General features: G+C 41.2%; 1 protein-coding gene across 4 annotated transcripts in view; it reads right to left on the minus strand.

Moving 5' to 3' along the window:
• Positions 1-602: 602 nt before the first annotated feature.
• LOC115580143 (AT-rich interactive domain-containing protein 3B-like) overlaps positions 603-26,252 on the minus strand; it is a 56,993-nt gene continuing 31,343 nt past the window's right edge. For all 4 annotated transcript variants that reach the window (XM_030414112.1, XM_030414111.1, XM_030414108.1 and 1 more), the window contains exons 5-9: positions 9,443-9,626; positions 7,574-7,833; positions 5,804-6,076; positions 5,196-5,288; positions 603-4,951 (exon numbers count right to left, since the gene is read on the minus strand). In XM_030414112.1, the coding sequence (XP_030269972.1) occupies positions 4,758-4,951; positions 5,196-5,288; positions 5,804-6,076; positions 7,574-7,833; positions 9,443-9,626 (1,004 nt within the window). In that variant the 3' untranslated portion in view covers positions 603-4,757. The remainder of the gene's footprint in view (positions 4,952-5,195; positions 5,289-5,803; positions 6,077-7,573; positions 7,834-9,442; positions 9,627-26,252) is intronic.

Raw genomic sequence — 26,252 nt, forward strand, 5'->3', positions numbered from 1 at the left:
TTCACTGTCATGGATAATTAAGCCCCAGTCGGACCCGGGTTTGCATACAATGGTCGAGAATGATCACTGCTCGGAAAACACAGAAATAGTCTGTACTGCAAGAGACACTGTCTTGCTTGTATTGTGTAATTTCCTGATAATGGTGTACAAGGAAGAACACAATGTTTTGCAGTGTGATTAAGGAGAATTTGTAATGAGCTAGCTTGAGAAATCTATATATTGGCACTTCCCAAAGTTATAATGACTCATATAAAAAGCCTGGGGTGCTGTGCCTGTGGAAACTCCAAATGAACGATTTCACTCATCACGCCTTGAGGTGGCATTTCTTGTTCCTTGAAACTTGCTGAAGCTGTGACACTGAAGCCTGCCTATGGAGTTTTTTAAAAAGCGTGTTAATTTATTAATGTCACATTACTGGAACTACACTTTTGAGGTTGTGAAAAATTCTCTGCTTCTTATCTTCATGTTGCAGCAAAGGATGAATAAAGAACCCCAAGATAACAGTAAATGGGGGGCGGGGTTCACACATTTACACCATATCTAGTGCTAACAGCAGCTCCATGAATGTTCAAGCATGAAAAAAAAACACATACACGTGAAAATAAGATATAAAGTAAAACTTTATCATGACATACAAGTTTAAAGCCCTGAGAACCATATCTTTATATTACTAATATGAACAAAACTGAATGTGTGAAAACCACTTTGGAAAAGTGCTCCTCTTAAATACAATCAGCACAAACCAGTTTTTACAAGCATTCATGGGTTTTGTCCTATTTTTTGTTTGCTTTAATCAAAGAGAAAACTATAATATCAGTAATATCATTATTATCATGTCCATAATAATAATAACAGTACAAAAATATGCACAAACCCCACAGTTGAATTAATATACGGAGCATTGTACAAGCCAAAAACAACATAAAATTGATAAATGAGGTATTCGATAACCACTTGCATATGCGCCTGTTTTTACACAGATCAGGTTACATTTTTTTTTAAACAATTTAAAACTGAATTAACTCCAAAATCATCCGAGAGACAAACGGTTCTGCAGACTCCCAACTTCACAGCTTCCTGAGTGACGAGACCTAGCCTGCAGTTACTGACGACAACAATACGAAAAATGCAACACCAAAACCAAAGTAGCGTTCAGCCAAGTGACCACAGCTTTCGTCAGTACTCGTCCCTCAATGCAGCTTCAACGTCCGACGCAACAGTGACTGCAGCCCACTGCCCTGAGGTATTGTTGTATGACGAGGTAGGAGCGGTCTCTAAAACACACACACACACACACACACACACACACACACACAGACAGACAGACAGACACACACACACTTGCTTGCTTACAGGCACAACACCTCATATATACTCACCCATGCAGCAAGTCAGGTGGCAAGAAGCTAGAGGAAATTGGAGGGTTGCGGGTTCAAAGCCCAGAAATGAGAGGTGATGGACCAACCCTCAACACGCCAAACAACCATCAACCTTCAGCAGAGGTCCACAGTTCCCAGGTTACAAAATGGGATGCTTCTGGTGGAGAAGCTTCCCCATCTAAGTAAAGGTTTTTAAAAATGTCTACTCCTATGTGTAGTCCTGTGTTATGATAAATATGAAGTGGCGCCACCTGCTGTATTCCTAATGGTATTGCAAGTGTATGTAGATGTAGATGATTCTACACACTGCAGCCACATACCATTTATGCTGAACCTGCTTGCACACACGCACACACACACATGTTCACGCTCACACACAAAGGCAGTGAAGCTACACTATCAAACAAACAGTCATCGCTTCGACTCAGCAGATGAAACAGAAAGCTTGGACTTGGAAACAAGAGAACGTTTTAGTAACACTGCCTAAATGATTAAGCTCAACTGTTACTAAAAACCAAGGTCAATCAGGAAAAAAAAAAAAAAAAACATGAACACGAATAAATAGTAAAAGTCAGATGTTAACGCCACAGCATAAATGACAACTGGTGTCTAAAGGCTGATTGAATTGCTTACCAGAATTAAAAGTGATTACTCTCCGAAGGATTAAGCTTGAAGAGAAAGACATTTTCCCAGCCAGTCAAGGAGTCAAAACTGCACTGGTCAGATCTCACCAGCAACTACTTTAAGGCAGCATCTACAGTTCTCACCTTTATAAAATACAGTTATGTGTCATACAGGGTTCTGAAGGGTTTACCAAAAGGACTCAACGGCACCGCCCTCAAACCCCTCCAAGCCTCAACTATGATCTACACTGCAAAACGTCTGCAAAACCCGACACGTAATGGCTAAATTACAGTCTAATAAAAGCAACAAGGCTGTCCACCTCAGATCACACTGGGCTTAAAGAGGTTTCTAAACAGTTAAAATGCCTCACATTCAACACAGATAAAGCTAGAAAATTCATTTTCATCCTTTGCGGTATTTCAAATGCTAGAAATTGAATTTAAAGGGAGGAAAATACCTTTTACATTTGCAGGGATAGTCCAGCCGTTTTCTGGATTAACAGGAAGCGGGTGTGTAGCAGACCACCCCAAGAGCTCATAAGTGTAAAAGTTTACGATAGGAACACCGCTCAGGAAAGTCACAGCATCTTGGGGCTACTGTTCTGGAGATCAAGACTTAAATATCTGCCAACAAAAAAGTCCATCTGTACATAACATCTCATCAGATTTAAATCCAGTTTTATATGGACTTATTTCCATTGTAACTTCCTACTATTCATGCCTTAATATGTGAGACAAGGGAATTCACCTCATCTCAAGATATTTTCACTTGCTTTAGGAGAAAACCTCAATAACAGATTCAATGAGATTTAAAAATGTTTGCGCAGTCCTTGAACTGCCTTGTTTAGCACCACAGCAGGTGTGGGCAGGATCGTATGAGGGATCAATCGAAGGAGGCGACCTGGCTAGTCTTTGGTATCTAGCTGTGCAATAACCAGAGGCTAACGTGAACCAGACGATTAGGGTGGTCAAACACTGGTCACATGATTGTACACATGCATATCATTTCGCCGCTGTCGTTAATGAAAACGAGCTGACTGCGATTCAGGTTCGCAGTCAACTTTAAGGTTAACATGGTCGTTTGTTATGACATTTTTTGACCGCTGCGACCTTAAAACATGTCAACAATCCAAAGAATCTACGTGTGTCAGTGAGGAACTAACTATTCTTGTTCTCTTCCCTGAAATAAATGTAGATATATCGTTCTTCTCAGAGACCCCCCCACCCCCCCGCCCCCAAAATAAAGAAGGAAAAAACAAACAGAAGCAAGCATAAAAACAAGTTCTACAAGTAAATACATGTGGAGAGATAGCAAGCCCATCCCAGTTCTGTTTGTCCCCAGAAACCACCAGCAGCGTGTTTTAGTTCAGTCAGAATTTCCATCTCGGGTTGAGGCGTCAAGTCTGGATGGCTTCTCAGCCGTGTGAGGTATGTAGTGTGGCTCTCCTTTTGAGAGAGTCTGATGAGGTATTGTTGAAAAGTCATTTCGACTTGTGCATTCTTCAGGTTTGAATCCTTTTTTTTCCTTCTTCTTTAAATTAACTGTGATTCCTTGCAGTTGTCACATTGCTTCCTGAGAGAGACGCCCTCCAGAGCAGAGAGGCCAGTATGAGGTACGAGAACTACACACTGATGATGACACCGTCAGATTGACTTGCAGCATTTCGCCTGCAGCTGGAGGAAGGATGCACAAACAAAATGGGGGGGGACAACAAAGTCAAATCGGATTCTGTACTATTTCTCTGTAACATAGACAGGAGCTGAGGTGAAGAAATGAGCTCAGGGTCTGCAAGGCCTGCTATGGGTGTATTAAGAGTTGCTGTTCCCCCGACTTTGTGCGTTACATGTTTAAAGACAGCGTGTGCAGACCTGCAGTAAGTTGAATTTTAAGAGGACATAGAAATCCTGTGCATTGCTAGTGAGGGTTTAAAGTTAGGTGAAATCAAGTCCATATTTTGGAGGTTTGCGTACATCATTTACCCTCCAACCATTCTCGTGAACTTGACATATTCTCATGATTGTATGATGTGCTGATCTACAGCATCTGATCATTCGCTGGTTTGAGTTCAGCGAGAGTCTACAGCGTGTCAATAAAACCTGAGCGGCCCGGGTTGGAGGCCTGTCACTGAGGCAGGCGCTCTGTACATGAGGTCCCAACTGGTCAGAGTTACCCGACTTCCCCTGATTGCAACTAGGTCAAAAAGAATACAAAAATAAAGTTGATTCAGGTTAAATATACTACAGCTCCTGAGGTAAAGACACCACTGCAGGTTACTTGATTTGAGGTATGTAAAAAGAGAAAAACTAAAAATAAAATCATTCTAAAACACAAAATCAAAAAGACAACAAAATGGCAACAAGCAAACAAAATGTCCTAAGATAAAACTTTTCAAGTTCAGTTGTGACTACACCTGTCAGTGGGTTTTGGCTGAGCTGATTGTGTTTAGCATGTACATTAGGATTAACAATTGTATGTGAGTGTAGATTGTGTATATCTGTGAGTGTTTGTAGTGTGGTGTGTGTGCGTGTTTGTATGTTGAATAAAATGCATAGCTGTGCATTTGGGCACGTGTTGTCATACAATATTCTTGGGCTCTGTGTTCATGATTGGACAGCCAAGAGGTTGACAGGGTTGATGAGGTATTTGTTGTGCAACAGTTTGTTATTCTTATCGGTTTCTCATTGTACTGTATCTTCTTGCTGGGCCTCCCGGTGGAAGAAAGGCCTGGGGAACAGGTACAAAGGGCAGCCTGAGTTAGGGTGACCCACTGGGGGTCGGCTCAGCCGAGCCAGGACCCTTGGAGGAGGAAGAGGACGTGGGGCTGAGGGTCTGAGCCAGGGGTGCAGAGAAGCCAAAGCTAGAGCTGGTTCCAGCAGGGGAGGCTGAAGCAGCGGCAGCCGACACAGCAGGCCCCGGGGCCCCTCCAGACTTCTGGGCAAACAGGGTTCCTGGGGGAATACAGGAGACATCTTTATCACTACATGAGTCAAGGTTACATGTTTAGGTAGTGAAAGTGAACTTAATTATCTGATTTAAAGAAATCAGGATGTGGTGGAAGGGTAAATCCAACAAATGTACAAAAATGTTCACTCAGAAATCAGCATCATCCTGAACCGACGGATTCAAAGTACTGAGCACATTATTTTATTATCAAGAATATGTAGCATTTAATAACCCCACCCCCATACAAACCTGAGTAGATTGTGCCGTTGACCTCCACTGAGACAGTGATGCTGGCATTTCCATTGGTTGAGATGCTAAGAGACATGTCCTGCTGCTTCTCCTCTGAAGGAACAGAATAATAGTACATTGAGGATTTTGGGGCAAATTCATGTAAAACAGTACACACACTGTAGCTCTCTTGAGCGCAGTGTATTATTATTATTAATCATAATTATTCATTATTCATGTGACATACTTTCCTATAAAATCTCAACACTGACACATTTTGATGTAGTGGGCTTAAAATAGCAGCCAAAATCTACCAGTTTGAAATCCACTGAATACATTTATTTCAAAGAACTAAATACTTCTGCAATCATTTTTGAATGTTTATTTTGTATCTGTATATAATTTAAAACGATTTGTAAAATGTTGTTTTAACTTTGACATGGATGGTCTTTTTGTTTTGTCTAGAGGTTACTCTGACAGTTACTTTAACACATTTTTATTCATGTTTGTGGAAAAAATAATAATAAATAAACAATGTGACAAACCCTGTGAAGTACAACTTGTCTAGTACCAAGTTCCTCTTTGACTGAATACAAACACTGAATTAAAGGAATCTGGACAGCACTGACCTCTGGTGGTAATAGTGGGGACTCCCAGGCGCAGGTTCATGGGCATTTGGGAAGCCATGGCCAGCAGGTTGTGTTGGAAAGCCTGCTGCATCAGACGCTGCTGCTCTTCCGCCAGGCGGGCCATCTTCCTCTCTGGACCCTCTCCAACACCAGTCTCTAGCTTTTCCCTCAACTGCTCTAGCGTGGCGGCTCTTGCAAAACCTGCAACCTGCTGCTGACCCAGGGCTAGTGCCATGGAGGGTCTTGCAGCCATGATGGAGGGGGTCAGATCATCTGAAAGAGAGAGATGTGGAGGATTGGTTTTGATTTCTAACCAGACTTCAGAATTCTAATGTCATACGTAGAATAAAGGGGTATTATAGTGGGTGGGTAGATAATCTAACAGTCCATTATTAGTATTGTATTGAGTATTGTAATGTAATAATTATTTCATCACATTTAATGAAATTAACTCCAAGGCAATGGTTTGTTTATTTTGTACAAAACAAGCGACCCCAAGGGATTTAAGTTGTAAAGGACTCTCTATTTATTATTCTGTCTAATAAAATGAAACCATTCTCTATTAAGATGATGATGAAACTACATCAGAAACCCTCGCTAGTTCCCGGAAGCCAACCTTATTAACCACTGATCTAAAAACAAAAACAAATCAGAGCTGGCTATGGGCATGCAAAGCAGTTACACTTCAATAGGGACTGAGTCAGTCAAAACACGTGCCGTCCTACATCCCACATAAAGTATGTGACAGGTAAGTGAAATACAGTGTGTTTTACACAAGTCAAACCATGGATACTATCGGGGGTCCACAGCGGAGTCACATTCCAGCCAAGTCAAGGTGACACCAGATAAGACAGCAGGCTAATGACAGTTATCAACAGGATCCGACTGATGTGGACTGAAGGCTTCAAAGTTCATAAAGTGCCCCCCCAGCGTGGGAACCATGTTATTAATCAGTAGTAAAGATGAGGGCTCTCAGCAGCCCCAGGCTAAATTGGTTTACACATGACTTTTAAACACCTGGATGGACTACACACAGAAACACTACAAATGCGCACACCCACACTGATGGCGAGATACAGTGCAGGGGAGGAACATGACTTGCTGCGAGAATTTAAAGCACAAATGTAAAAGCAAAGGCTCCGTCTGAACATTCTGTGCTGAACCACAAATTGTTTCCCTGAGGACATGAAACTCAAACTCTGATATGAAAAAGGCTCCCTAAATCATGAAAATGATAACCTTGTTTGTGTTTATCCACTGACTAGATGTAGTTTTACTTAATTGCGACAGAGGGCAGTATTTCCCTATAAATACTAACACCATTTCCACATGTCTCAGCACATCCATAACTGGAATGCTCCAGTTCAATCCAACCAGTAAAGAGAGGCGACATTCTCTGAAGTAAACATTTACCCAGTTTAATATTACCCCCATCGAGAAAGGTTTCTGATGTGCTCTTTTTTTCCGGAGCACCCTTTATGACCCTTCATAGTTGCACACATGTATATCTGAGAGTGGCCTGTTAACCTGCAGGTAGCCTTTTTTTTTTTTAAGGACATGCTGTAAACTTATATTTCCCACATATCTTCTTGTGGAATAAATATGAGCCTTCTTTTTATGCTGCCATGAAACTATGTGATCATTCTCAGAGCGTATTTCACACTAAGTGGCGTAAGAATTGTGTCAGTAATGAGGTTTCCGTATATTCAAGTGAATGGTTTCATTAGATAGAAACATTCGTCTGATTATGTTTTCATGTCTGGTTCCTACCTTTCTTCAGAGAGGGTCCTGGTGAAGCCTGCAGACCGTTGAGGGCCCCTGAGGCCCCTGCCCCCAGAGCTGAAAGGTGCATCTTAGGAGGTGAGAGGATGTGGGGAGCTGTGCTGGGGGAGGGAGAGAAGCGGAAGAGGCTGCTGCTGTAGCTCGGACGACGACCCTCGCGTCGGTTACTGTCAATGGCAGCTTGAAGCTCACCTGGGGAGCTGAGGCCTTTCCTCTCGCACTCATACGGGTACAGGTATTTCATGTACCTTAAGAGGAAAACGCATACAGAACACAATACATCAGATCACCACAGAAACATTAACAAGGCAAATATTAGCAGCCTCAAAAAGATTTGCTCAATCTGCTTAATGCCTGCTAGTTATGATGTTTTGGCTTAAAAACTGTAAAATCTGAAGAACATCAACTTTAATATATTACAAAAGCACATTATGCCAACTGTGAGTTTTAATCCAAGAATGGTAATCTCCCCCTTTTCGAATGTTTTTCTAGTTGAACAGTGTCTGAATAAACATTCAAAATACAGTTGAGGTAGGGAATCAGCCAACGCCTCAAAATGCACTGCAGTTAAGTGCAGCTGTAAAACCCCGGTTTGCAGTCAGCAAATATATTATACAGATTTCTCCCTAAACCAGTCATAAACTTAAACCAAGGTTGTTTTATTTTAATTGAACTGGATGATTTAAAATGCGGTTTCCTGCTGTTCTTTTTGTTTATTGTCACTGCATTTTTAATGAGGGTGTAATGAAAGGACAGGATCTGTATTCACAGTATTTCCCTTAAGGTGCATTTATGACTCAATTTTACAGTCTTCAACTGAGCTGTGACATTGATTAATTTGTGACTCTAATGCCAGTTTCAGTTTTGGGTTTGGTGTCTGGTTGGATGCAGATAGAAAAACACATCGCTGTGAAGACTACTCTTTGTTTCGATCCCTAGCATTTAGTGACAGTCACTCTGCCCTTGTCCTTCATGAACATTCACACATGTTAGACTCCTGTTTGACACCTGGTTAGATGCATACTCATGGCCAAAATGACAATTGTGCATGCTGAGTACGCTTGGATGACATCACAGGGGCTCTACAAGTATGCGCAGTCACAGCTCGGGTATTTTTTCCATCCCACAATAACAAACAGTACAGTATGTGGTGACTGCATAATGGTGGAGAAGAAGCACCGAGGATCGATAAGAAGCTAAGAGCAGCGTCCATTAGATAGAGTTAGCGGAGCAATGAAACACAACATTAAAAATACATAAAGGTTCATTAGGGCACCCTGCTAGTGGACAGAATGGAGAGGTGTGACATCTACTGAAGGCTTTCCATCAAGAGTGCGGGAGGGATTTTAGTCGAGGCTCAGTGTACAAGCTGTCAGTCAAACCCCACCTTAGTCATTGTGAACTCTCACCCAAATCACGTCAATAAATCTATGGGAATCAATGGGCTCTATGTGTGATGTAATGGCTGGAGGGATTGAATGTGAAGAGGGAAGGTGGCCTAGTGGGGGAAACAAAATTGCGTGTGTATAAACACACAGGCACGGTTTAATATTGACATCCGGGCTCATATACACACGCACACACACACACACACACACACACACACACACACGCACACACAAATCCTCTAATATCACATCCACACATGTGTATTAATGGCACAAGGAAGGTGTTTGTTTCTAGCTGAGAAGTCACACACTTGGATTCCTTGTTGAGTTCAAGCAAATTAAAACTGAGTGTGCATAAGATTAACAACAGACAGACTCGATATCTGGGTGCGAACAGTGCATGTATAGCTGCTAGTGCCAATGAAAAGAATTCAGCTGGTGATTTTATGACACAGATAGAAAGACTTACTGTGTGCGCAGGGTGAAAGCTGCACTGGTGATGGAGGTAGGCAGGTTGAGTCCCTTTGTGATTTCCCTCCAGATCTTCTTGTTGATAACCTCCACCAGGCCTCCCTTCTCTGTCACCAGCTTGTAGAGCATGTAAAGATCCAGCACCTGCTTGGCCATGATGGGGATACGGTTGACTGGGGTTCCTATGGAGGAGAGGAAACCATAAATTAAATCAATCGAGCAAAAATCATCAATCTGAATCAGATTAGCTCAGCGACGCACACCGAATGGTGGATTATTTCTGAGTGCATTTATGTATTACACAAACATGTATTTTTAACAAGCCCTAAAGGGAATGGAGGCCATATTCCCTACAATTCTCTCATGTGCATCACTGCAGAGACACATTAGTGCCTAAATTGCTATGGTGAAAACGGCAATTCTGCATTATTTTTACCACCAATCAGTGTTGAGGCCCATTTTTTGACCTTTAGGTACAGATCCAAGTGCTGTCAGCATGCTGATAAAAACATAGGTGGCAGGCCTGTTGGCGGCACGCATGTTAAATTTGGCTTGAAAACACATTAGCCCAGTTAAGGCAATCTGGCTTGACCTGGAAAAAGGGATTCACAAACAACATAAAGCAAAGCTGCTCCAGACTTTTGATACAGATGCATTAATCTTGTCAACAGCTTATCTGCACTGAAGCTTGCAGGGAGCGTGTGTGTGGGGGAGGCAACGAGGAGGGATGCAACAGAATCAAAAAGTGCAATGTGCAACAGTGTAAGCATGGAGCGGGAGGAGGGGACTGGGGATTGTGACGACCTGCTAATCCATGGGCAGCGGTGGGTGGGGGGCTCCTGGATAGGCAGTATAATGAAGCTTATTTAGAGGATTGTACTAAGTAAATCCACACCCCTCTGCTGTTAGTGCTGTCGGGGCCCAGCGCAGGGGAGTTGTACAGATTTGCCCTCACAGCTAATGCCAGGCAATCCTTCAGCCCCTCCACAGGCTGCTCTTAACCTGGAATCAGACTCATTAATGACTTTGTAAAATAGCAGTGTGATCAGGCCATGAAGATTAGCCCTGATTCATTTTCTTAAGTTAGCAACATGTCTTAAAGCCATGTGCAAGGGGCTGAGGTGAACACATGGACCTACATAAGTGTGGAGATCAGAGAGGTGTGCTCGCACCGTCAGGCTGCCACAGCTCTTGCTACTTATTGCTGGTTTTCATAGTGCCGGCTTTTTTGACTCTTGTGTTCACTAAAAATCACTCTTTGAGTTTGTCTTGAAGCATAGCAAACACAGAAGACTGTTTGAATAAGGTGGGAGAGAATTGTCATCTGTTAAAACACGCTATTGTGGAGCAGTGGTTTTCTATATGGTGGCTGAGAAACCTGATGAGGCTGTGACATTGAACAATCATTGTTTGCCGCCACTCCTCATTCTACATGTTGCAACAGTGAAACAAAGGGACGCGAGTACAGCTATTATGGGTTGCAAGCAAAAGAGAATAGGACCCTATTGCAATGGTCCATACATTCAAACAGACTTTCAGGGGATTACAGGCAGCCAAATATATAATATAATAGTTAATACATTTTAAAACAGATAAATTCTTAACTGTGATAAATCATTGAATGATTAATCATTAACATCCCTACTTCCAATGATGTGAATCAATATTGAAAATAAATATAAATGTGTCAGATTGCATTAGATGTTATGGGACACCTTATTAAGAAATCAAAGTGGAAATACTACAGCAAATAGCTTAAGCTTGGAAATATAAAGTACAACCGACTAAATAAATCTGTAAGATCTCATGTCACCCTGAAAAATAAGAAACAGCAACAACACAGCAAACCTGTGTGTGGTTAATTTTGTTCAACTTGTTTAAGCTTCAGAATATTCTGTTCTGGGAAAATAGCCATCTTATCTCCAGAGCCAATTAACAATTAGCAAAACGAGAGGGTCCTTGCCAAGATGTCTGGTGCGCAGATAATTCGGATTAGCTATAGGGACAGCAGAGGAGAGCAACAATTATTTTAATTATTTTTAATTATCTAATGTCTGTTAAGCATCATGTCTTTACTCCCATTTAGTAAAATAAGTTAAATTAGCTATTCGCCATCAAAACGCACATTCATAGTATTTTTCACTTCTACATTAGGTCAAGTTGGACATAATGTTAGACATGTTTGACACAATTTTTCAAAAACAGCCACAATCCTATTAATTGCATATAGACAAATACAAAAAAAGACGTCTTTGGATTACAACCAACATATTAATTACAATAATATAACAGACATCTGTTGAATAAATTGTACATTTTAAGAAAACAAATGTTTTTTTTACATTCCTATGAGACTGAAAAGAAGGTACATTTTGAGGTACTCTGAGGAGGAATAATGAACTAAATGTATATGGCAGACCTTCCACTACATCACCGGGCAGTAGCAACATTTCCAGACCACGCAGTGGATCAAAGCAGCAGGAATGCTTCACTGCCAGCACTTCGTCAGTTATTTAATGCAGCGTTGGACATCAATCCTGCATCAAACAATTAGTACAACTAGAGGGGTCAGAGATCAGCCAGGGGTTATCGATGTGTGAATTAAACTGCAGGTCAGCAGGAAGCCACGTTTTCATACTGGCCCGGACGTGAACAATGTGAGCACAACAAATGAGACACAACAGCACTGGGCCCATACTGACAGGCCAGCAGTTAGTTAGGCTTTAATTCACGCCTATGCTTTTATTCACACCTTTATCAGTATCTGCTGTCAGATCTATTTACACAGGATTAATTAAAGGGCACCATAACCAAACAGGGCCATCTAAATAACAGATTGGAGTGTTGCGTGTGTATATGTGTAAACCAAAGAGCTATCTATACATCTTAAGTAAACCAGAGGTGGTTTGAAACCTAAAACAGCATTAATTAGTCAACATTTGACACCAGGCAGGTTTCACATTTCGACTTGGACCAACCCCATATGAAAGCACTGGGAAAGTGCCTTTCATGATGCCGCAACTAACCAAAAATCACATCAGCAACACTTGGCCAGTTAGCCAGAGAGTTCCCTAATTTGGGCGAATCAACGTGCCCCCTGCCTTTGGTGTCCAACATCTGTTCGGTTTTCAACCCTGGAGACATTTAGCTCTAACAGGCTTAATTAGACCAGTCCAAAACATCTCTTTTGATCACAGCAGCCTCACAGTCCCCTTAATGTGCGCTCTATTCTGCCTTTTAACTTTATTATTGAGACATCATGATCTGCTATGATCCCATACACTTCATGGTGTTCATTGGTGCCGGGCAGGCCTCAAGTAGACAACAACTGGGTATTTCATCTCTCTGTAAATCCCTGATTTGTCCACTTGGCTGCTCTTAGCCAATCTGTAATTGGCTGCAGGCTTCACCTCCCATCATCCTTTGCCCCGGACTGATTTTCCCCCAGGGACAGGGCCATCAGGAGCCTAGTGATTAATGGCACCAGGGGTCAGAGGTCGCTCTGGTGGGAAGTGCCATGGCTGAGGGCCCCTGAACCACTCCCTAAGTCCTTCCTCCAACTTCCATAGTGAACACAAGAGCCACACGGTTAGTCTTCAAACGGCTAGACTTCAAATGATAAGGAACACAGATGGAGTCGGATGGAGGGGAAAAGGTTTCGACAAATACAGACCTTTTAGAGATAACTTGTTTAGAGAGTCTGATATCATATATTGCAGATAATCTTTATTGATATGTTTGATAAACGTCATGCCTGTGATGATGGTAAAATCATTTACAGAATTAGAAGTATGAATCTCTCGATTGACATCAACAGAATCATAAAACACATTCATGCAAACTCAATTATACAGTAAAATATGCAACTGAGTAAAAGGCCTTTGGCTGTCCCTTCAGAGGCTTGAAGCATTTTATCAAAACCATACACAATTTGTAACTTGACTTATACTGCGCATTGAGCTAAACAGACAGACTGAGACAGACTGTCCATCTGAATCAAACATTAACATTTCCCACCCCACATCACAGCAGCCTATCTCAACGTGTGGACAAAAAAAGGAACAAGGTCACATTATCTGACCCCTGACCTATTTTTAGTAGGAAACAGCTGTTCACATTAAAGGGCCTCTATAATAAATCAATTGGGTGCCCCTGACGCCAGTAGTTGTAAATTACATATCGCCGACTTCACATGATGGGCATTTTTTAAATAATTGAGTGACAGAGTGACAGCCTTCCAGCAGAAAACACACAGGAAATGAATTTTTTACTGAATGAGCAATGGCTGGTGGGAGGTTTCAACACCATCTACAGTGAAAAGAGCGGGGAAGAAGGCGAGCAAGAAAGGGAAACACCATGTCATTTCATGGTCTTTGATTGCTTTAATTCTGATGATCAATTTAAATATTATTCTGTAGAATTATTTAGCTTTTTGGACTCTACTGATAGGAGTGCAGATACAAACAGAGCTCGAGACAAACAGAAAAAAGGCAAAGGTAAATAAACAGACAAAGTGCGAGAAAGGGAAAAAAAGAAAGGACTAAGGGCGAGAGACAGTTGTTGATGCCTTTAGTAGGGAAGTGAGTAAGGATGGAAGGAAGGAAGGAAAGAAAGAAAAAAAGGAAGGGGGAGGTGTAGTAGCCAGCCAGCTGGAGAAAGACTGGATTACTGCTGTAAGGAAGGTGTCAGCCAACACAAACAGCCCCTGGCCTCATGGCAGTGTCTGAGTCCTTTCAGAGCACCCGCACCCCTGCCACCCACCCACCCACCCGAACCTTCCTTCCAACCATATCTACACACCAGATTAGACCCAACCAGCGCCTTATCTCATTCTCTGCACCTCAGACCATTTCCCCAGTTTAACTGAAGTACATTCATTTCCCTTTACAGGCACTACTGTTCGTACAAAACTGAAATGCCAAAGCAGTTAATAAATCATCCAACACTTTCTGAACTAAAGCATGTCAAGAAGATTCATTATTTGATATCATTCTTTTTTTTTTCTTTGAACATCTCTTTATTGTATTTCAATCAGAAAGCGGTGTCATCTAGCCGGAGTAATATACTGTCTACATAACCACTTATATAGTAGCAATTTGGAGTGTGTGTTTACAGTTTGGGTTTGGACTAAGGAGCAAACCTCTGTCCATTCCTCTTCTGTTATATTCTCTGTTAGGTCCATCCTCCAGGCCTGCAGGATATTGTCTGAAGATTCTTTGCACTTGCTGACAAATATATCATATAATATGATCACCTTCCCCCTGTTTTCAAGATGCTTTAAAATGATGTCTTCCAGTGTAGATAAAGGTGGTAGCTCCAAACTATTACCCTGTCTAGACATTATGAAACTTCGTAACGGGAGATTTTTGAAAAAGTGCTTTGTGGGGATATTATATGTGGTTTTAAGTCCTTCAAATGACATAAATCTAAGATCGTGTGAGATTTAATTGTTACCCATACTGGGGGGTAGTCCTTAACGAAATAAATCATGCTTGCTCTAATCTGAGTTGCCCAGAAATACCATAAGAGATTTGGTAATTTCAAACCACCTCTGTCATATGGCAGATATAACAAGGAAAGTCTGAGTCTTGGTCATTTATTGTTCCAAATGAAATTTAAAAACTTTTTCTCTAATGATTGAAAGACAGAGAGTGGAGGAGAGAGTGGGATTGATTGGAAGAGGTTTAAGTACTTAGGTAAAATTGTCATTTTTAGAATATCAATGCGTCCAATCAAGGATACTGGTAATTTTGTCCACCCATTTATAAGCTGTATAACTGCATCCATAAGGGGGTTATAGTTTGCTGAGATAATTTCAATGACAGTGGGCATGATTTTAACCCCTGGATAAATAAACCCTTCTTTCTACACTACAAATATTTGATATGATTCTTTATGAACTCCCACATAACAAGCTCTAGTATTCACCTCACCACTTTGAAAAAAAAAATGTACATCATACAGAGTATACAGAGGAGTATCCTCTAAATGCAAAAGTAATTTATGTTTGCCAACAGTATTAAAAATGTAGCATGGTTTGAGGAAAAATCAATAGAGAACAGCCCGAACCCTTCATTCACACGGGACACTGACAGAAGAGACAAGTGTCTGGACTCCACATGCTAAGAGTTTACTTTATGTCAGGCAGCCCCCTGACTGTTTAGTTTATATGTGCATACGTTGGGGTAGCATATTGTCAGGACCCTGCTGCAGCCTGGGGCATGTTTGTTTTATTTTTAATGCATGGCCAGGGACATAAAAGGTAAAAAAGCCTTGAGTGTATGGAATTTGCTATCTTTAGTACAGGCAGAGCCACCACTCGCACAACGGACCAATTCATATCAAGTGTTAAGATATGTACCCTCCACATAAGGGAAGTTAAATGTAATGTTACACTACAGATACATTGCTATTCTAAGCATGAAGCTAAAGCCACAGCTGGTGGAGACACAGACAGAGAGATAGAGAGGGACAGTTGTCTAATAAAGGCTATGATACGGTATGTGGGTCGATATGCTTTACAGCATTGGCTGTATAGGGTTTGATTCCTGCCATGTCAATAAAGTGCAATTAATGTGATTTGAAAGGGGGGAGAAAGGCATAGAGACAAACAAAGGGAGAGACAGAAAAGAGAACGACATAATGACTTATACTCTGCCAATTGTACATAACCTATGGCATGACAGCAGATGCTTTTCCTTAACTGAGTTTAAAGTCAACCGCAAGAGACATTCTACAAAATAGGCAACATTCATCCATGTGAAAAACCTGTATCCATCTACAGAGGCATAACGACAATGTGGTATGACATTCTCTAGTTACACGAATGTAAATCAAACACAAAACAAAGAACATTCTTGATTTGTGCAATTAAGTGGCAATTTGAACATGTGTCGGATCAGCTAAAACCTTTTTTCTCAGTCTGACAAATGCAATACACAAACTGTATTATTCTAGGGAGATCAAATACCACCAGAACATTCTCCTTTGTCTCTTTCTCTGAGTTTTCCTTCCTCTGTCTTGATAAAAAGAACACATACTAGAGGGTGAAAAAGGCAAACATCCAATGATGGATAAGTCTCTTTAAGCTATATTTACCCAGGAAACAGTGAGAGTAGCTTCTTTGTAAGAATTATTACAGTGGGCAGGCAGCCAGTATATTAAAGGAGCTGTCTTCTGTGCACTGTCAACTGTGGCAGCCAGTGGTGTAAAACATCACAAAACTGGCAAGGCTCCAAACAACAGCCAGAAGCTGTAAATCTCACTGGGTGCTGTTCACACACTGCAGAGGCTACAAATAATGACACTATTGGATCTTGAATTACATGATTAGAAGTTTGTCAAGTGCAATCTGGCTATAAATCTCTGCACTGTCAAGCCTGATACAGTTTTCTATGATGATTAAAGTTCTGCTAACTGCTTCGTCCAGCCTTAAACATTTGACAGTTATGCCAGTGAGGCATCTTTGAACTGAATGAGTGAGAAGAACATGAAGAACGAGAGAACGAAAGAGAGGGAGAAACATGACTCCTTCTCCGTGGGTCATGAAGATGGGTCACCTGTGAGATAGAGGGGGAGGGGGATTGAAAAGGTTGGATGGCGCGAAAAGTGAGATGGCCTCTCCAACTGTAACCTAAGTCTCCTCAATCCCCAGAGACCCAGCAGATCAACTGACTAGACCCCAATCAACGCCGACTGATATGGAGCTGACAGAGAGATGGATGAAGGGACGGATGGATAGCTGAATGGAGGGAAGGATGGTTTATGTCTCCTATGCTACATAGTTATTCAGGGTCACTGATCTTCATCTTCTTGAGGTTTTCTGAAGTTCCACACCCCGGTTTTCTGAGGGGAGGACATCTTACAAGTGTATGCTAGACAGGGAATATTCAGTTTTTTATATTTTCACTACAGTGTCTCTTCATTGTATGAAAAATATGTCGCTTTACGGAGATACATCACAATATATTTGACAAATAATCATGGAGAGACGAGAGGAGAAAAGTCTCTCGAACCACTGCAAAAGTTTTAGGGCATCAAATACATAGGGAATGTTAAAAAAAATGAAACAGACATTCTATGGTTGAAAGAAATGTTATAGATATAAGCTTCACCATCTCCCATACACATTCCAAATTTACACCCCACTGCTCTGTCTTCTTGACTATGTGCCTGCTTTGGGTATGTGTGTTTATGCATCGGTTCATTTTTGCCGGTGGCTGTTTCTCATCGTCACAGATCTGGTTACTCAGCCCAACAGCCATATTTGAAGCTAACTGACAACTATCTGGGTATTTTTTGTCGCTGTTAACATGTAGTCGACCAGTGAAATTAAGCAGGTGGCTGACAAATTTACAACGTACTAGCCAGAGGATATAGGTAATATAGACCTACTATGAGGATTAGATTTGTCCTTGTGTGTTTTTCCAGTAACTTTATGTCCTTAGCACTATAGACTGACATTACAGCAACCACTAAAGCCTGTTGCATTAGTCATGTATGAGACATGCGTTTAGCACGTTAACAATTCTCCGCCCCCGTGGCATAATTCTAGTATAGCTTGTTTGGCAGCAAATGCTGTTTTGCTGGTGCTGATAGGAGATATGGATTTGCCTTACTTATTTTGCTAAGAATTAGCACGTTTTTCTCAAGAATACAGTTTCTTTTATGATGATATGTTTGGCCAAATGGTTTCTGTAAGAGAAATGTAGCTAAATAGTATATAAAGTAAACAAGATATGTGGAAATAACTACTCAAGGAAGTCCATATGCAATGCTACAGACATAACTAGGTTAGTCAGTCCTGCTATGAGGCTTTAAATCACCCCTCTACCTGAGGCAAATACCCCCTATGTTTAAAACCTGTAGTTGTGATTGAACTAAAAAGATCCCCTGGCAGAAATACAGTTATGGGCAAGCTTTAGATACAAGGTAGAAGAGCAGATGACAGCTAGAGGTGAAGTTGTTGGAGGAGGGGGAGGTAAAATCTTTGTTGACATATGCAGTGGTTATACACACTGATGATACAGGCCTGTATTGTGAGTGACAGTCAGTTAGGAAAAGGTCATTAAGGTTGTTTTCTCTCCACAAGCTGAGCAACCTCAAGAATGAAACGAATAAAAGGTAAATAGTCACCTCACCTGAATATGTGCTATTAACCACCATCTGCTTGATGATGTTAAACTTGTTCCAACTGTAAATTGACTGATGTCTTTTGATGTTGCAATTTGAAATCTAACAGCTTGCTCAAATATACTGGATGACCTCTGCTCTATATTTACATATGACTGTAAGATCGAGTGAGGGAAAAGTAACCCTATAGCTTGGCCTTGTAAACAGCCTACTCTGATCCTTGCAGAAATGTCAAGAATGTATATGTCACAGCAATATGACAATGGTATGTTGTATGCATAATAATGGGAGGGGCTTTGGCTTCAACTGTAGATTCCAGTGATCAAACTGCAGAGGTTAGAGGCTAACCCTTTTCCAGTCCAGTAGCTTGAACTCAGGTGAAACAAATCTGAGAGAAAGGCATCGAGGGCATGAGTATTATTACAGTTAAAAGAACAAGAAAGGGTTAAACAGACCGCAGATAAGAGAAACAATGCAAGGAAAAGAGAGGGAGAGATAGAATTCAGACTCAGCATGTATGAGAATCCGGAGATGATGTGTTTATTCTACAAGGCTATACTAGAAATCATTTTTAGGCATGAAGGTTTTGGCAAAGAATTAACACCAATTCCTTCAGTCAATACATAAACATCCTTTTCTCAGGAAAGCACAGAAGATATTGCCTGAACGTCTTATCATTTATTCTCCACGCTGAGTATGAGCTCTTGCCCTCTGGCAGATGATACAGAACACTAGGGCTGGGTATCACCAGGTACCTCGCGATACAATACTATCACAATATTTTGTCCACGATAACAATAATATCACGATACAGCGATTCTGCGATAATCGATATATTGCAAGAACTTTCATCCACGATACATCACGATATCTGTGTCACTGAAGAAATTCAGAATTTATTGACTGCACTGAATCCATTTCACAGGATTTACAAAATATTGTCAATCAATTTCACATGAATGACAGCCAAGTAAACAAAGAGTATATTGCACAGTGACTCTTCTTAACACACACACACACACACACACACACACACACACACACACACACACACACACTGACTACAACTATTATTAAATATGTGTGGGTTTCGGAGCTGCTTAAACAATTTTTAATTTTATTTGGTTGTATACCTATGTTTGAATAAAGATAAAGCTGTCCTCTGAAGAGGGGTGGTGGTCCAAAGAAAAAAAAAAAAATATATATATATATATATATATATATATATTTTAAACATTTTTAAATATCGATATTTGGCGCCAGTGTATCGATAACGTACCAAAAGACGAAATATCGCGATGTATCGTAGTATCGATATTTTGGCACACCCCTACAGAGCAAGATTTTAATTGAGGCTGCAGGGATTGGGGAATGGCTTATGTTCTTCTTATTACTTGTTGTGTAATATGTGTAGTAAGTGCAACATAGTACACACAATATGGGTGGTGGGTGCAATTTGTGTAATTTTTGTTTTTTGGCAAGTTCAACTATGTTTTATATGTTATTTTGCTATTATATCCACTATGGAGGCAGCTATATGGGAACAGTATATTGGAAATTATCGTAAATAGAATTTCAAATGAGAAATACTGCTGCTCTGCCTTAACCCTTTGTGATTTACAGAGTTTCCTGAAAGCAATCCGTAACTGATGCATATGGCAGAGGCTGGCTTAGCAGCCTCTACGGACATCATGACAGAGGTGAAGAGACTGAAGAAGATGTTGACGGAGACAGCTAGGAAGAGAAAAGCAGACAGCGATCGAGTAAGATGCAAGAGTCTTAGACTAGCTTTTAGTTGATGGTGACAACTTTGCTAAATAGAGTGTTACATGACAGATAATTTTAGCATAAGGCTGTGACATAACAAAATGCGAAAGGGGGTCTGTATACTTTTTGAATGCACCACAATTCACAAATTGTTACAGAAACATAATGTTATATAATATATACATAATGTTGCTTGAAATATGAAACTTTGCTGCTTTTTTATCATTTATGATGTGTGAAATGAAGAGTCTTTGGATTTCTGACGGCAGGTTGGACAAAAGAAGTAATTTGCCGACATCACATTGGGCTCTGGGAAACTGCAATGAGCATTTCTCTCAATTTTCTGACATTTTATAGACTTAGATTAATTATGACAATCGACAGAAAAATCGATAATGCAAATAATTGTTAATGATTAATCTGTATCCAACACGGACGGTTCATTGGTCAGACTGAGTATTGCTGCTTAAACAGAGTAGGTGGCAGGGATGTCTTCACTGGCAAGTGCAATATTAAAGGTCTCCCTCTTCCTTCTAGCAAGCTTTATAACCCAGCTAACCGCTTCAATCAATGAACACCCGGACTGACAGATAAAGCCATCAGCTGACGAGCCCCATTTGGGGCCCAGCACCACTGATCAATACCGGAGACATCAGCTGCTATAAGCCAAGCAGAAAGAGGGATCTGTTTAAACAGGTGAAAGGATTGTGGGGGTTTGTGCACTCATCTTGGAATTTTTTGCTGCCATCAATGCTAATTACTTTTGGCTTTTGGAATCCATGACAGTGGGTCATACATTTACCTTTCAGGGATTCAGCTGATGCTCTTAATGCAGACTGACTGCAGCAAAGTATGCTTCAATTCCTGCTACAAAAAATACCCTGCATCAACAGACGCTGACTGCAAACTAATATATTTAAAACACTCAATAGTTCTTCAGGCCTTACACATGTAGAAGCTTTTAATACATCAAGGGCCTCACTTTAAGCAACATAATGGATTTCAGGAAAGGGATAAGGCATAACATAAAGAAGACCACAGCAGGAAAAGTCGAGCTATAAGCCTAATTGCAGAAGAAGGAACATTATCTATCATAACCTTTTAACTGACCATTACGTTTATCTAATCAAATATACCAAACAACAAGCCACATCAACTTAAATGCCATTGACACAGAGGCAACAACATCTGGCAACTGTGTGATTTATGTCCATTTCTTCCCTCAAATCAAGCGTCTTGTTTTCCATTAGGCCCCTTTGCACTCAGATCTGTTACTCTGTGGCTTATGCAACACTGCTGCAGAGCTGCACTGGAAGTGAGCTCAGGGCTATTGTACTGGTGTAGGGCTCCTCTGGGGGCTGTAACGTATTTCATACAATCCATCACAGGGGTGTGGAGGCCAGGAAACATTGCTTTAAGAGCACACACAGGACACAGATGGAGAGGCAAGACACGCAGATATCCAGAGATAGCACAAGTTTGGGGAATTTGTTGATCACAGGAGAGGTTCATGTGGGAACAGCTGAACAAAGCTCCCACAAAAAAAAATATTTTGAACATAAATAAGTAAAATATACAGGAAAAGTGCAGGTGATTTCATGGGAATACATTGTTTTTGTGAAAATAGCAGATAAAAATATTCTAATGTAGCTTCCTGATAATTTGGCTTTTCATGATATACAAGACTTCAGTCCTTGCTTATCTCGCATGACTCACCTCCTTTTACATTAAATAAATGTCCACATTAATATGTTAGTACTGCTTTTACAGATCATTAAAGAGGTCATATTATGCTTCTATGGTTTTTACCTTTCCTCTTTGTGTTATTTAGCATTTCTGTGCATGTAAAAGGTCTTCAAAGTGAAGAGTTTCTCTCTCCCACATAAAACACTGCTCCTGCACTGCCTGAAACACCTGATTTTGAGTCGAGTTACGTTTGTAACTATGTAACAGACACTATATAAATATGCCTATATTTATATTATAACATTTATACGACTGTACCACAGCCATTATTAGTTTCAGTTCCTTTCTTTACACCACTGCCCTATAAAGCATTATGCAGGAAAATTTTCTACACACCAGACTACTGTCATATCATGCCTGTATCACAAAAGACGTTAGAATGAAGAAAATAATGCATAAAAAAGCCCCATCACACTTCTTTTATATAAATAATAAAAAGTATTTGTTAGCCACATGTGTTTTTCAGGGTAATTGCAAATGTATTCCATTAAAGACAAAAGACAAAGACACATGGGTGAATTGAGCAGCCAGTGTTATTTTTACCCTGACTGATGACCTCGTTGGGAAGCATGAATCTGCTTGAGGCCTGCATTCGTCATCTTCCCTGCTCATTTACTTATGAGCTTGGTGATTAAGAAATCTCCCAGCTCTGCAGCTTAGAGACTCAAATCCCTGTACAGTATGGTCGTAATTAAAGATAGACAGCACAGTAGCAATCCGGGGCTGTGGAACAGTCTGGCTACATGACAGAGGAAATAACAGGGAGGCAGAGCAGATTGGGGGTTGGGATGCAGAGACAGAGAGAGGAAGAGACACAAAGAGTATTCTTGGTTGGTAAGAAACAAACAAAAAATAAAAGTCCAAAGATTTTAATCTAACATCTCCCAACACACCCACAAAACATCAGGAAAGCTACTATTTCCTTTTGTTTTGACGGAAGAGAAGAGCATAACGTCTGTAAATGTGCCCATTCCCCAAAGGCTAGGCTGTAATTTGCCAACCGACGGGTGGAGTTTACGAAAGGCAAAGATAATCGCAGCCCTCAAATATATCAACATGGTCACCACCAAATCTTTGATCAAAAATGCAAGGGAGGATGTCCAATAAGAATAGTTTTGCTTTTTCTTTCAGAGTCTGTCTGGGGTGATGATTAGAAAGCAGTGGTTGAAATCTGTATATCATTTAGGTCCCCACCCTTTCCTGAGAGTAGGGGCCCTTTTGCTGCCAGTGCTGGTCCTTTAGTTCGTTTCTCCAATTATCTTTCTGTCTGTCTGGTTGGTGAGCTTGGTCAGATTCAGCCCGCTGACGAAGTGCTTTCAAAGAGACATGAAAGAGCGTGGCCTTGTTTCTACACAAGCTGACCGATGCCTCCCTTAACCTCCAGTCTCCTACTGTGGTTTCCTTGTCTGCCCTCTTCATCCTTCATTCTCTCTTTTCTCACTTTTCACACATAGAGACATGCGACGGTCACTCCCTTGTCCGCTGTCCGTCAACGTTGCCCTATCAAAAAGGTTGGCCCCCACTTATTTGGAGATCATTAATCATCCTGTGTAGGACAGGAGGCCCCTTTAATCCAGCCCCTCCTCCCCTCACCGAGCAGGCCACAGCACTGCCCTCCACCCCTATCCCCCATGGTGTTATCAAGTTTCAGTGGTTGTAACTGTAGCACAATAAACAGAGGGGGAAGGAGAATGGGGTGGGGGCAAGGGAGGAGGAAGGGGACGGAGACAGACAGAAAGAAAGACAAGATGGACAAAATGTAATTTCCTAATGACTTTTTATTATTTATTATTTTTTATTGTTGCTTTCTATGTAAAACAAGCTTCTAGGATCTCAAAAACTGTATCCATCTGGGGAATTGAATCTTTAATGAGTCAGAATATATAAACTAGGTAAAACAAGTTGATCACCCAGTTGCACTCATTGCATTACAATAATTGTGTAATAGTTTTCCAACAAAGCAGCAGTTCAAAAGCTCGATCTTAAATGAAAATTATTTGACTTGCAATCCACCACCATCTGATGTGGACAAATGTGCTCACAATACCCCGTGTTTTTGTTGTTCAACCAACCAGGTGCTGCCACTTTCCAGAAGTTGTGGGGTGTTAACTAAAGGAAAATGAGGCCATATCAAAGAGCCAGAGAATGTTCCTATTGTAGTGTGGTGTTTGTACAGAGGGCCCGCCTGTTACGAGGCCAGTGTGAGGCTGACCGGGGGAGTAATATAATGCATACATGGATCCCCTAGAGCCCATTCATGGTGTAATTGGTGTGGACAGAGCTCTCGGTCTCAGGGTTACAGTTAGGGAACTTCCTCTAATGTCCTGCTGGGAGGTCACTCTTCCCACACCACAAATACTGCAAAGAATAACCAGCGTTACCTGGATGTAAAATTCTTGTTTTTCTTCAAATGTGAAGGGACCGGCAGAGATATTAAGTTTTTTTTCGTATTATTTATGCAAATCTTAATCGAAGATTTTTCAAATAATACATTTAAAATGTCCATCTGTTTGTTTTATATTTCAGCATAGAAATATACATTTTCAGGGACAAATGTTACTAAATTAACCTGCTGACTTTTGATAACAGACCAAACAAAGGCCCATCTATGCAGACCATGAAATCATTACCAGCAGCCACAATGAAGATTTACAGGGCTAACAGAGCAGAGCCACTGCCAGTAGGTTTAACTGAAGCTGCAGCTAATTGAGACATCTTCATTATAGGCATTACCATCTACCCTTCCTTCCCCTCGTCCCATCAAGCTCACTGCAATTTAATGACACAGACAAGTCCGGCTTACTACTCTACTACTATTACCAGGGCTAAATCTGCTATGTAGGGATTTTCCCTTAAAATAACTCTGAAGAAGTGATAGCACACCATGTGGTCCCTCTTAAGCTGAATCTACACTTCCCATATGTGTCACACTGGGATGGATCCAGCCTTAGCTGACCACAACGTGTGGGGTTCTCTGGCTAGAGTAGAGGGAGCTAAAACACTTGTCTTTACCCCCCGTTACTCCCTCCCTTTTCAACTGGTGATTTCACCGAACAGGAGCCTCTCTCTCTCTCACTGGCTCTGTCCATCACAGCCTGCGGCCATTAATCATCTCAAGTGGACAGCGCTGACAGGCAGTTGGCTGCATCACTCTTATTTTCTTCCTCTTTTTTTCCCTCAATCACGCGCCCGTAGACCCCGCAGCCTCACTTAGCGCCTCTATTACCTTTTCACAACCCCAACTCCTGCCCCGAAACCCCCAGCCCAAATAAGAACGTGGCCGGGTGTCAAACCAAAACAAACATCCACCCATCTGCTTAATCGAAACCTTTGAGGTGGTAAATGGCGTCGAGCCAGCATCAAAGCTTTTCTCTGCGCTCCCAGTGGGGGCTAAGTAGCAAAACCTGTAATGGATATGATGAACAGTGATGTCGGCGTAACTTAGGGAGGCTAAGATCCTCCACCCACACTCCTCCAACTTGAGCGGCCCTAGTGCATTTACATGACATTTACATGTGAGACCATTAACCAATGTTTCCATCTACAGCAAATGACAGGAGGATCTCTACTAGAATAAAACTGGGCCTCTTCTTTAAAATTACAAGCAGGTCAATGATAAAATGAAAGGAGCCCAGCAATAGTGGTCAAAAAGGATAAGAGTCATGCAAGTAAAGGTAGAGAGGGGTTTGCATCACATGAATGGCAAAAGACACACATACAGAGTCCATCAATGGGCCCCTTTAAGCACAGACAGGATTTAGGACAGCTGCTAAAATTCCTCAACCATTAACACACACACGCACACACACACACACACACACACACACACACACGCCTGTTTTTAAGCGCAGAGCCAGGAAATGGGAATCCCTCGTAAGTTTTCCTTCCGCTGTTGCTTTCCTCCCAGGGCCTAGAGGCCCCCCTGACGAGGTGGGAAAAGCACTTCACCATTTGTCCCTCTCCGCCCAGAGTCTCCACTGGATTTCATTTAACCTTCTTAACACTTCACAAAATGAGGCATTATTTTTGACTACCACTGTACTATTCTTCTTGTAAGGTCAGTCAAATGAAGAGGATGGCATCTCCCATATCACCCCTGTCTTCCACATAGTGACTTTAAAATTAGAAAGGCTTTCTGGGTACTCTTTCATTTAAAAAAAAAA

This window comes from Sparus aurata, chromosome 4 (genome assembly GCF_900880675.1).
Source record: "Sparus aurata chromosome 4, fSpaAur1.1, whole genome shotgun sequence".
Lineage (NCBI taxonomy): Eukaryota > Metazoa > Chordata > Actinopteri > Spariformes > Sparidae > Sparus > Sparus aurata.